The 12,710-nt window shown below is 49.2% G+C and overlaps 2 protein-coding genes across 2 annotated transcripts; both read left to right on the forward strand.

Moving 5' to 3' along the window:
• Positions 1-1,059: 1,059 nt before the first annotated feature.
• Positions 1,060-8,094, forward strand: LOC103636385 (lysine-specific demethylase JMJ705). Its single transcript, XM_008658744.3, has 7 exons — positions 1,060-2,198; positions 2,287-2,365; positions 2,454-2,521; positions 3,499-3,649; positions 4,097-4,770; positions 5,157-5,840; positions 6,211-8,094. The coding sequence occupies exons 1-7, from the start codon at positions 1,367-1,369 to the stop codon at positions 7,782-7,784; spliced, it is 4,062 nt and encodes a 1,353-aa protein (XP_008656966.1). The 5' UTR covers positions 1,060-1,366; the 3' UTR covers positions 7,785-8,094.
• A 2,043-nt stretch (positions 8,095-10,137) lies between these two features.
• Positions 10,138-11,652, forward strand: LOC100272949 (uncharacterized). Its single transcript, NM_001147401.2, has one exon. It carries the CDS (start codon positions 10,209-10,211, stop codon positions 11,346-11,348), a length of 1,140 nt encoding a protein of 379 aa, NP_001140873.2. The 5' UTR covers positions 10,138-10,208; the 3' UTR covers positions 11,349-11,652.
• Positions 11,653-12,710: the final 1,058 nt, after the last annotated feature.

A 12,710-nucleotide genomic window follows, 5' to 3' on the forward strand; every position in this document is an offset into this window, starting at 1 on the left:
ATTGACATTTCCAAGTGCTCAACATCCAAGTGCTTAATAGAATTACTCGTGATTAACGTAGTTGCTTTGCGAAGTGCTTAGGTTAATTCAAATATCTTATTTTCTTACTCACTCAAATCCAACGGTCTAGCTTATTTGGATGATCCCTCACTCATCAATCATGCCTCCATCTGTGATCCCCTTACAGACCATCGACTCCTCGTTATCCTACCCGCCCCTCCAACACACCACCACCATTCGCACTCTCGCCGCTTCCCCCCGACAAATGTGCTTCCCCCTCCGCCATCGTCGTTGTAGCTCTGGTCGTCGTCGTAGTCGTGCAGTGATAACACGTTGCGGATCGTGAAGAGGCAGTGAAGGATCGACTTGGTGCTGGAGTCAGAGGTGAGTGCCAGGGCCACGAGGTAGGGCAACGTCTGTGCAACGAAGGCTTCACATCTCGACGCGTCGATGTGCCAGGCGAGCTCGAAGCAAGCGACGACGAGGACCACAAGCGACTGGGCGATGATGGTGAGGAGCGCAAGGCGGACGTGGATCAGCGCGAGCAACACATGGGGTCCTCCCATCTCAACGATTGGGTGGGGTGTGTGACGAGTAGGTGGAGGAGGGATGGGGACATGACACGTCGAAAGTGGAGCTAGCGTCAAGGTCGGAGGGGAGGAGCGAGGGTTAGGGTGAATGCATGTGTGAGGGATGAGGAGGAGCGAGGGTTAGAGTGAGTGTCTGTGTGAGGGATGAGTAACGGGTGGGGGTGGGAGACAAGGACACACCTATGTTAGTCCCAGTAAAGATCTAGTCCCCCGCTCAATTCTCTTTTGCAGGTAGTAAAGTCTAAAGTTTTACCATGAAATCTCATGATCAGCAGCACTAGATGCTCCTATTTTGGTGCTCAATATTACAAGTATACCCTCGCTCTCATTTTATCTTGGGTCCGCGTCTGGTCGAAGACATACATTTTTAATAGTTTTTTAAAAGCTCTGATGTTATTTTTTAGAAATATGGTTAACAGAGGTAAAAAAAAAATCTATATACAGGCGCAAAACACGGAACCGTTCCGCTGGCCGCTGCCGCCTGCTGTAGTGCCGTAGCCCGCGTACTGCCGTGTTCCACTGCCGTGCAGACCGCAGCCCCGCGGCGCCATCACTGAAGCAACTGAAGCAGCGGTTTCTGTAAAGCGGGCACGCTCCCCTTCGCCCCCCCTCCCGTTCTCCAGTCCACTCCACTCCACTCCACTCCCGTTCCCCTCCCAATTCCCAAAGGCCAAAGCCCTCCTCTGCTCCGCTCTGTTCCGCTCTGCTCCGACCAAATGCGCGATTAGAGCCGCCCGCGAGATCGATCCCCGCGCGGCCAAGGATCATCGGCCGCCATGGCGTCCTCGCAAGGGGAGTCGGTACCCCCGTGGCTCAAGTCTCTCCCTCTGGCGCCCGAGTTCCGCCCCACCGTGGCCGAGTTCGCCGACCCCATCGCCTACCTCCTCAAGATCGAGCCTGCCGCGGCGCCATTCGGCATCTGCAAGATCGTGCCACCGCTCCCGCCGCCGCCCAAGCGGACCACGCTCGGTAACCTCTCCCGCTCCTTCGCCGCGCTCCACCCGGACGATCCCACCCCGACATTCCCCACCCGGCACCAGCAGCTGGGCATCTGCCCGCGCCGCCCCCGCCCCGCGCTCAAGCCCGTGTGGCTCTCTCCCCACCGCTACACGCTCCCCAAGTTCGAGGCCAAGGCCGGCGCCTCCCGGAAGGCGCTGCTCGCGCGCCTCAATGTCCCCGCCTCCAAGCAGCTCTCGCCGCTCGACGTCGAGGCGCTCTTCTGGCGCTCATCGGCCGACCGCCCCGTCGTCGTGGAGTACGCCAGCGACATGCCTGGCTCCGGGTTCGCGCCCTGCGCCGCACGCCTGACGCAGCTGCCCCCGGCGAACGTGGGCGAGACGGCGTGGAACATGCGCCGTGTGGCCAGGAGCCCCGCGTCTCTGCTGCGCTTCGTGCGGGAGGAGGTGCCCGGGGTCACGTCGCCGATGCTCTACGTCGGCATGATGTTCAGTTGGTTCGCCTGGCACGTCGAGGACCATGACCTGCACAGCCTCAACTACATGCATTACGGGGCTCCCAAGACGTGGTACGGGGTGCCGCGCGACGCTGCACTCGCCTTCGTGGAGGTGGTTCGCGTCCATGGGTATGGCGGGGAGGTGAACTCCTTAGGTGAGGCGGCTGCATTGCATCGTTTTCCTACTCTGCTGTTGTAAGTCTCATTTGATTTTGTATTTCGGAATTGCGATCTGGGGTGCAGAAACCTTCGCGATGCTGGGTGATAAGACGACAGTGATGTCCCCTGAAGTGCTCGTGGATTCAGGGATTCCCTGCTGCAGGTGTTTCTACTGCTTCCTTCCTTTACCAAATGAATTCCTTTGATACCTTGGGTGGTTGATGAATGGTTGGTTCTGTGCGTCGAAACAGATTAGTTCAGAGTGCAGGGGAGTTCGTGGTTACTTTCCCCGGAGCATATCACAGCGGGTTCAGTCATGGTGAGTGGTCTCAAAAGTTAGGCTCCATCAAAATCTTCCCTTTTTATGTTGCATATAGCAATGTAGAATAATGTCTGACTCATTAAATCATTATTATTCTATTTTTTCTGACTCATTGCACCGGGCTGTCTTTTTCATTGCTTAGTTAATTATGCCTGGCCGAATAATGTCTTAATGTGACCCCATTTTATCACTAGATTTATGGAACTCAACTAGATATGTCTTAAACATTAAGGTAGTTTGGCAAAATTTATGTCCACGTGATGTGGACTGATTTAGAGCATGTTCGGTTTGATCTCAATCCATGTGGATTGGGTGTGATTGAGTGGGTTTAAATCCCAAGCAACTCGAAATTCTTCTTAATATTTTCTAATCCCGTCCAAACCATGTGGTATGGGAATAACCGAACAAGGTCTTATTAGGAATGATATGGCGGAAAGAAAACTCCTTTTTTGTCTTAAACATTCAAATTTGGTAGATACGTTGTGCAACATATACAAGGTGTAACGGAACTTAATAAAACGACAATATCTCCGGATTGTTTAAGTTTTATAACGGACAAGTGTAGGACATTTGCGCTTGGGTTTAACATTTGCCAACAAAAGGGAAGTATTTATTCTTCAGAAACTGAACTATTTCCTTTCTGGTAAAGTTCTTCCGTTTCGCCTTTTACCTAGTAATAACTTCCGTTTCGCCTTTTACCTAGTAATAACTTTGGTCATGCAACTCTGTGTCGAGTCTTCGTAAATCCATGCCATTTAGACTGCCAGACTGGTGTGTAGCATGCAAATGCTAGGTATATGCTTGCTGAAATGTAGCAGTGCATGTGCATATGGCCACATTAGGATTTCCTTCTCTATAACATGCTATTGTAAAAATAAGCTTAGGCTATTATCTGGTCACTGCTTTGCTGTCAATTGTGGTTAGTCCTTCCGATCAGCTTGTGAGGAAGTTTTTTTTTTTTTTGTATGTGGCAGGGTTCAATTGTGGGGAAGCGTCAAATATAGCCACTCCTGAATGGTTGATAGTTGCGAAAGAGGCAGCAGTCCGGAGAGCTTCCATCAATCGTCCTCCCATGGTTTCACACTGTCAGTTGCTCTATGAACTTGCGTTGTCATTGTGCTTGAGGTATTCATCACATTTTGCATGCTTCATAGTGCAGATTTTTTTCTTATGAGAATTTTTTGCTTTCTGCATCCCATTTGGGGAAACAAAAAAGAAGCAAAAGTGATTTCATTGCCCAATTTGGCTGTAGTGCTTGTCTATTCAATTGATCAACTTCATCACTTTATCAACAACGTAATAGGTGTTCTATAAAGAGCTTACATCTGATTAGTTACTTATATAAGGCTCTATTCTCAGTGGTGTCTATGTCTGATTATATCTCCATTTGAGTTTCTGCAATAAGAGGCAATAATTTGCATAAGGTTTTCTGCTTTCTTATATTACAGTAACCATGTATCTGTTATGGAACCTGCATTCTTTTCTAGGTTCTTCTATGATTTAAGAAGTCTCTCATTACATGTGTATCTGGACCCTTTTTAATTGATTTGGTTTAAACTTGTACATTTCTAGGGATCCATCAAATGACGTTATGGAACCACGAAGCTGTAGATTGAAGGAGAAGAAGAAAAGTGAAGGGGACCAATTGATCAAAAAGATTTTTGTGCAAAATGTTATTGAAGACAATAAACTGCTTGGTCATTTTCTGAGTGATGGGTCTCCTTGCATTATTCTTCCAGTCAATTACAATGATGGCTCTCCACTATCAACTTTGCTCTCAAAATTTCAGTCAACAACTGATTCAAGGATATCGCATGGCCAGTGCAGTAAGGCAGAAGCTCCAAAAGACTCCAGACGCTTACCAATGGATGGGGCTGACAAGAACCGGGAATTGTCATCATCCAACAAAAATTCATTGTCAGCCTTCTCAGGAAAGACAGTCCCACTCCCACCTAGAATCTGCATACATGAATGTGCAAATGTGACTGGGGCATCACACGCACATAATGCAGAAAATGACAAGGTGGATATGAACAGTGCTGCTGGGCTTTTAGACCAGGGTTTATTATCCTGTGTCACCTGTGGGATTTTGAGTTTTTCATGTGTGGCAGTGATCAAACCAAGGGAGTGTGCAGCAAAATGGTTGATGGCTGCTGATTCTAGTTTGATCAACGATCGGCTTGCTAGTTCTGGAGAACATGATATAGATGCATTACAAGGTGGGAGGACAACTGGTGGAATTTTACGTAAGTCATACTCTTTCAATTGACACTGGACACATGCTGTATTAATTCTTCTCCCATTGGTGATTTCTGAATGAGCTGTAGTTCAATCTCTGGTGTTTTAATTCCGGGGAACATATCAGGTGCAACTGTATCCATTGGCTTTTCATTTTCTTGTCATGGAATTGAATAGTGTATGACGTGTATCGTATGTTTGGTTCCTCTTCATGTGATATTAGTCTGTCTGCATGCATCTGGCCATCATTTGCCCGTGGAAGGTGCAGTGTTCCTAGTGTAGTAGTTGAACTTTATAGTTTGTTTCATATTTCAAATTGAAATTTAATTTAGTATCTTTTGGTTCATGGCATAAATCCATCTGATGCATGTATGTAATTTTAATCATCATGCAGGATCAGATTCTGAAATGAATGGCAATAGTATAGTTTCTGATGCTGATGCTGCACCTCTCAATGGGCATTCTGCTCTTGATCTTTTGGCATTAGCTTATGGAGATCCATCAGATTCTGATGAAGATGTTATGAACATAAAAAATCAGGTCCCTAATGTCTCCAATGAATTAATAAATCACACGATTGAATCACAACCATATACTTCATGTAATGGTGATTATGATGGAACAAAAGTGTCCTCAAGTAGTAAAGAACGCGAACAAGGACCAACTTCCCATAGCTCAAAGTGTATTGGTAACTCAAACACCTTGAATGGACCAAAAGGTGTTCGCACTAGAAATAAGGATCTACTTAAGATGGTGCTTTCCGAAGGTTTTCAACCAAAAGGTATATGTTCAGAAACGCATAAGAAGGTTCAGTGTGAGCCATCAAGCTCAAAAAAGACTTCAATGGAGATCCCTTGTGGCACAGATTATCATGTTAGCCATAACAGTGGTACAATCTGTATGGACAGCAGCAGAGGCTCTACAACTACAACTATGGTGAACAACTTAGTTACATCAGTTGTGAAACCTGATAAGGATTCATCAAGAATGCATGTATTTTGTCTTGAACATGCTATTGAGGTTGAGAAGCAACTTCAAGCTATTGGTGGTGCTGATATTTTTCTTTTATGCCGTCCGGGTCAGTCATTAGACTTGCTCAGTCGTTCGTTACCCTGTTTTAATGTCACACCCTTTTTTAATGCAAACACAATATGTTCCTTTTTTATCAACCATTATGAGCACTTGCTTCATGATCTTCAAGAGTGCATGAGTTCATCATTGACCAAACTATTACACTCTGAATACATTAACGCATGTGCCATTGGACATATTGTTCTACATTATCATCCTTTCTGATTTGGGAGCACGTTATACTTCCATTAGCTTTGGTGAAGTGAGAATAAGTAGGCTCAGGCTTCATTACTCCAGATCATAATTGTACCGAATAACAACCACTGCTTCCTAGGTTCTCAAAACCTTAAATGACACATTTGTTATCATTTGTACAGAATATCCCAGAATAGAAGTAGAAGCAAAATTGCTGGCTGGAGAAATGGATTTCGAGTATGATTGGAAGGATATTCTTTTTAAAGAGGTCACTATCAAGGATAGGGAGAAGATACAGGAAGTTGTGCGGGATGAGGAAGCAATACCAACAAATAGTGATTGGGCTGTAAAACTGGGCATTAATCTGTACTATAGTGCTAATCTTGCTAAGTCTCCTTTATACAGTAAGCAAGTTCCATACAATAGAGTTATCTATGAGGCATTTGGCTGCGGTTCTCCCAATGACTCACCAGTGAAGCTGAAGACTTATTCCAGAAGGCAATGCAGGGCGAAGAAAATAGTCTTGGCTGGCAGGTGGTGTGGAAAAGTATGGATGTCAAACCAGGTTCATCCATACCTGGCTGACAGAATCAAAAATCATGAGCCGAAAGAAATCGATGAAACATTTCCTTCTGATCAGAAATCCCATGCTGAACCTGTTGAAAATTCAAGTAGAGAGGCAGCCTCCACAAGAAAGAGTAGCAGCAGAACAATTGAAGGAAAAACAAGCAAGAGGGAGAAAGAACAGTTGGAGAAAGCTAATGCCAAGAAGCCAAAATTTACTGAAGAGGACAACTCCAAATCATTGGAGGGTACTGCTGAAGCCTCCACACAGAAGATAAAGGGCAGATCAGTTCTAGAAAAAACAAGCAAGAAGGAGAAAGCGTATACCAAGAAGCTAAAGCATACTGAAAAGGTCTCGGAAGCACTAAAAGGTCCTTCAGAAGCCTCCTTCCCTGCACCAGCTGGGATGGTAGTCCGCAGCAGCTCTAGGATCGCCAATAGGAAAATCATGTTGAAATCAAAGATGGAAGAAGAGGATAATGGCTCAGCTGACCGTCCAAAGTCAAAGGTCGAAGACGACAAAGATAATCCTGCTGGCCGTTCAAGAGCAAAACCACTAAGGCAAAAGACTAAAGTAGACGCGAAGAAGAAAACGAAGGAAACTAGAGTAGAAAAGCGAAAGGCTCCCAGTCCAGCTTCTCAGAAGGACGAAGAGGAGCAATCAGATGATGTCGAGGGACGTTCTACCACTAAACAACGGCTGTCTTTACGTAAGAAGGGGGCTAAAACAGAAGGAAAACAGCGAATGGAGAAACCCAGATTCGGGGGAAGTGCTCCTCCCCCAAGCTCTCCGAAGCGCAAGGAAGAGTACGTGTGCGACATCGAAGGCTGCTCCATGAGTTTCGGCACAGAGCAGGCGCTGTCCCTGCACAAGAACGACATCTGCCCGGAGAAGGGCTGCTGCAGGAAGTTCTTCTCGCACAAGTACCTGCAGCAGCACCGCAAGGTCCACGCCGACGACCGGCCGCTGAAGTGCCCGTGGGAGGGCTGCGGCATGGCGTTCAAGTGGCCGTGGGCCAGGACGGAGCACGTGAGGGTCCACACGGGGGACAGGCCCTACGTCTGCCTCGAGCCCGGGTGCGGCCAGACGTTCAGGTTCGTCTCCGATTTCAGCCGCCACAAGCGCAGGACGGGCCATGGCGCGTCCAAGAAGGCGAAAGCGAAGAAGCAAGGCAAAGCAGCAGTAACTTAGTACTAGTAGTTTAGCACCCAAAACCAATGGCGCCCTTCTGAAATGAGTAGCCTTGGAAGGGACAGGAGGAAAACTTGTAGATTCCATTAGCAGTTTAGCACCCAAAACCAATGGTGGTCTCTGCTCACAGTTCCATTAATTGCTAGTTGAACGGGTTCGTTGGAGCCCACAATTAGGTTGGTTCCCTGTGAGTAATTTGGGTAATCATTAAGACATTCTCGTACAGTTTGCCTTTTGCCTATCGTTCGTTTATCTTTTGCTGGATGATGTCTTGCTTATGGTAAGCACCTGTCTAGCTCCTTTTGCCTTCGGTGCTTGGGTTCCCTCTGTTTGATCCCAGAGTGAGTTCTTCTGTCGCCACCTGAACTGTAGCAAGGGCTCGTTTGCTGTCGTAGATCTGTTTCTGCCGTTAGCTGCCGCCGCCGACCAGCTTGGGCATGTCACGCCGCCTTTGTTGCTCTCAAGGCTTGGGGCTGCAACTAAAATTGCCCGCCTGGTGCGTCAGCGCCATGCTGGAGATCCCAGGAGAAAAGCTGGTACGGAGGCCGGTGAAGCAGCGCACGCACTTCTGACGAGTTCGTTTTTCTGTTCAAGCTCAACGACGGCTTAGGATATATTTGGTTCAGCTATAGATTTCTAAAAATCTAATTCTAGCTATATGCTACGAGAAAGTTGATGTGAGCTGATAACTAGAAAAACTAAAATTTGTTTTAACTATATATATTCCATATAAGAGGATGTCCATGTATACATATGTATAACATGTATGACAGAAATCTAAACAGAACAATTCAGGATATGAGGTGTGATTCTGAATTAAACTAGAGAAATTTGTAGATTTTTAGAAATATATTCTGTTATTATACTTGGCTGGTTGGGATTCTAGATTTTTAGAAACGAATCTGGTTCAGAAAGATGAACCAAACATATTCTTAGACTGTTTTCAGCGGTTTTCCTTAAATTTTCTTTCCTGTCTCACTTTTGTGTCACGTCGCCAAGATTCCACTCTATATTTTTTTTTTATTTTCCGCAGGTTTCGCTTAAATTCTCCCCCCTATACTCCACCATCACCATAAAATATTATTTTTCCATATCTATTGATCATCCGTTACTATTTTTCCTCCACTAAATAAACACTGATGTGCACAAGTCTCGATGGAAAGTCGGTTGCCACCCACCAAGTCTGGCGTAGCGCGCTTGAACTGTAGCTCGTATGCAGCCGTGTCGTAAGGCTAAGGTCCTGTTCGTTTTTTATAAATCTATATGGTTCAAATCTCCTACAAGTTAAAATTCACTCTAATTCTTTTTAATCTTCTCAATCTATATGGTTTAGGGATAAAACCAACATGGCCTTAATGGGAACAGGAATAGGAGAGGGGGTTGGTGGTGGGATCGGTTGAAGGATGTCTTAGCCATGAAGGACACATTAGCACTGTGCCGAAATTTTTTTTTGGTGCAGTCCGGCTGAAAACCAGAATGTGTGTAGCCTCTCATAAAAAGGAGGATAGACTAGGTCTACCAGATAACGTAGAGTCTATCATCTTTTTTGTGAGAGACTGTAAACATTCTGGTTTGCAGCCGGTCTGCACCAATTTTTTTTCCCACTGCGCCACGCTCGGTTATGCATCAACCAGCAGTTCAGGTTTCAGAACCTGGCGTCACCACTTCCGGTTACTGTGATTTTCTTCTCTTTTTTGCTTGCCAGCAAGTGAGATTCTTTGAGAGCTGGGTCCTGTGTATTTTGCTGTGGGCCTGGCTGAACTACATTACTCTACACGTAGCTTGTACTGGTACTCAGTTCTCCTAAGATGGCGTGAAACTGTCCAAGAATCTGTAGAGCAAGCATGGGAACGCAATCCTGTTCCTGTGCCGCAGTCACAACGCCCAGAATCCTTATCGCAACCGACTCGCAACCATAGATTCATAGTAGTACTCGTAGCTCCTCGGCCTCAGCGACCACCGCCATTAACACCGCCTGATCTCCGGCTACCGAGTAGCATCCATAAAACTACTGCACACACACCAATACGACCACCCCCACCGCGAATGATCCATGGAGTTTGAGGAGACGCCGGCGGATGAATCTAGCCTGAATCTTCGACGGCGACGCCCCCGACGGACGAGCAGGGGCCGGCAGCCCAAGAGCCCAGCCCAGGCAGCCAACTTGGTCGCAGCCAGCACAAGGCCTCAACTCCCGAGCTGAATCTGACACCATCCCCCTCAGCTTTCCGTTACCGCCATCAATTCAAATCAAATCGTTCCCGCCGCAAAGGCAAGCCGGCATCTCCCCCGCTCCGCGCTATAAATACGGCACCGTACCTCCCAAACCACCACCATCATCAGCTCTCACACACTGCAACAGCCAAGTGCAAGTGATCGAGCTCCCCCCTCCTCATCAGTCGCTAGGCACAGCGCACTTGCAGGATGGCGCAGGTCTCTAAGACGCTTCTCCTTGTGGCCCTGGTGTTCGTGTCGTCGGCGGCGGTGGAGCTGTGCCGCGCGATCGACTTCGACGAGCGGGACCTGGCGTCGGACGAGGCGCTGTGGGACCTGTACGAGCGGTGGCAGACGCACCACCGGGTGCACCGGCACCACGGCGAGAAGGGCCGGCGGTTCGGGACGTTCAAGGAGAACGTGCGCTTCATCCACGCGCACAACAAGCGCGGCGACCGGCCCTACCGCCTCCGCCTGAACCGGTTCGGCGACATGGGGCGGGAGGAGTTCCGGTCCACGTTCGCCGACTCCCGCATCAACGACCTCCGGCGGCAGGATTCCCCCGCGGCGCGGGCCGGGGCCGTGCCGGGGTTCATGTACGACTCCGCCGCCGACCCGCCGCGGTCCGTGGACTGGCGGCAGGAGGGCGCGGTGACGGGCGTGAAGGACCAGGGCCACTGCGGAAGCTGCTGGGCCTTCTCGACGGTGGTGGCCGTGGAGGGCATCAACGCCATCCGGACGGGCAGCCTGGCGTCGCTGTCGGAGCAGGAGCTGATCGACTGCGACACGGACGAGAACGGGTGCCAGGGCGGGCTGATGGAGAACGCCTTCGAGTTCATCAAGTCCTTCGGCGGCATCACCACCGAGGCCGCGTACCCGTACCGCGCGTCCAACGGCACCTGCGACGGCGATCGGGCCCGGCGCGGGGGAGGCGTCGTCGTGGTGATCGACGGCCACCAGATGGTGCCGGCCGGCAGCGAGGACGCGCTGGCCAAGGCGGTGGCGCACCAGCCGGTGTCCGTGGCCGTCGACGCGGGGGGCCAGGCGTTCCAGTTCTACTCGGAGGGCGTGTTCACGGGCGACTGCGGTACGGACCTGGACCACGGCGTGGCGGCGGTCGGCTACGGCGTCGGCGACGACGGCACGCCCTACTGGATCGTCAAGAACTCCTGGGGCACCTCCTGGGGCGAGGGTGGCTACATCCGGATGCAGCGCGGCGCCGGCAACGGCGGCCTCTGCGGCATCGCCATGGAGGCGTCCTTCCCCATCAAGACCTCGCCCAACCCTGCAGACCCGCCGCGCAAGCCCCGCCGCGCGCTCATCGCCAGGGACACCTCTTCTTCCCAGTGACACACACGACCACAACTGGCACGTAAGTACACGTTGCCAGGAATGACATGCTATGCTACTAGTGTTTGCTTGAACTATTATCGATTGGGTTTGTACTAGTGATGACAGTTTCATCGATTGCGCGGTCGATCTCCATCAGAGACAGAGACGATATAATCAGAATAAAGTATAGCAGCGCGTGTGCGCAACAGGGTAAGATTAGGCGTGTGATTTGATTTCAAAGCTGTGCTTGTAACGTAATGTAATACGGTGTGGCATATGCACCGGGATATGGTATGTGTATTGGGAAGACGCTATGCGTAGCGTAAGCTAGCAGTTGTTGCATTGCATTTGCATGCTTGGATCGGATATGCATGTGTTCTTCTGCCTGCGACATCGGTAGCGCGTGAGGCTGTGACTCTGTGAGCTGCGATTTCCGCAGTTGAATCGGTAGTGTAAGCGGAAATGTCGGAATTTAAATCTGGCTGGATTTCGTTCAGAGCGGCAGGGCTTGTTTGTTTCATGGATTTGAAATTGTTTTGGTTTATTGGAGGTCATCCTGCAAGGTGCAAGGCAACAGATCCTGGGTCCTGGCTCCGGCTCTGAGCAGCGTCCAAAATTGGAGGCCTGGGAAGCCTGCTTGGGCCAGGCAGCCTTTTGAAGCCCACCTACCAGCACCAAACCAGGATGCGAAGCAAAGCAAGCTGGATGAACATGCTTGGCAGCTCGCCCAAGCCAGGGTCCAAAGCGATTTTTTATTTTTTTAAAAAGATATTATTTTAGTAATCTCACGTGCTTTTTAGTTCTATTTCTAAACTTTTTTTGCGCCAACGTGGCAAAAACACACTGTCGTATCATCTGGCACAATTTTCAGCTAGAATATCTTGCCGTACCAATACCACGGTTGACACGATCTAAAAAAAATACTCTCTGTTTGAACCCAAAAAGAGCTGGCACCTGTGGGCCAGACGGTCCGCGCGTGCGCAGAACAGATTAGGGTTCCGAGTTTTGTGCTACGGTTGTTAGCTAGATTCGCGGAATTAGCTCGGAATCAGTTGTGTAAAGGGTCCAGCCCACTCCTCTATAAATAAAGAAGTCTATGGCCGATTTGTAATCAACAATCGAATCAATACAACTTCTATTTCGCATTTTATCCTAGGAGTAGTTCTAGTCTAGTTTAGGTTTAGCCTCTCAATCCCCAAATTCTTAATCTCTCTTCGACTCTACGTCGATTAGAGGAGTCTAGGTCGGTCTATCCGAGCCTAGACAACTCCTAGGATCTCTCCTCCCCGACGGGGTCCCTCCCGGGAGCGAGATCCAGGCGCCGCCGGCGATCTTCTGCCGCCCCTGCGCACGCGCGGACCGTCCGGCCCTAGGGCGCGG

This window comes from Zea mays, chromosome 8, assembly GCF_902167145.1.
Source record: "Zea mays cultivar B73 chromosome 8, Zm-B73-REFERENCE-NAM-5.0, whole genome shotgun sequence".
Taxonomy (NCBI): domain Eukaryota; kingdom Viridiplantae; phylum Streptophyta; class Magnoliopsida; order Poales; family Poaceae; genus Zea; species Zea mays.

Coding starts and splice junctions, on each gene's coding strand:
- LOC103636385 (XM_008658744.3), top strand. CDS start 1,367: ATGGCGTCCTCGCAAGGGGAGTCGGTACCCCCGTGGCTCAAGTCTCTC. Junction 2,522..3,498: donor TCACAGCGGGTTCAGTCATG/GTGAGTGGTCTC, acceptor TGTATGTGGCAG/GGTTCAATTGTGGGGAAGCG. Junction 3,650..4,096: donor GCGTTGTCATTGTGCTTGAG/GTATTCATCACA, acceptor GTACATTTCTAG/GGATCCATCAAATGACGTTA.
- LOC100272949 (NM_001147401.2), top strand. CDS start 10,209: ATGGCGCAGGTCTCTAAGACGCTTCTCCTTGTGGCCCTGGTGTTCGTG.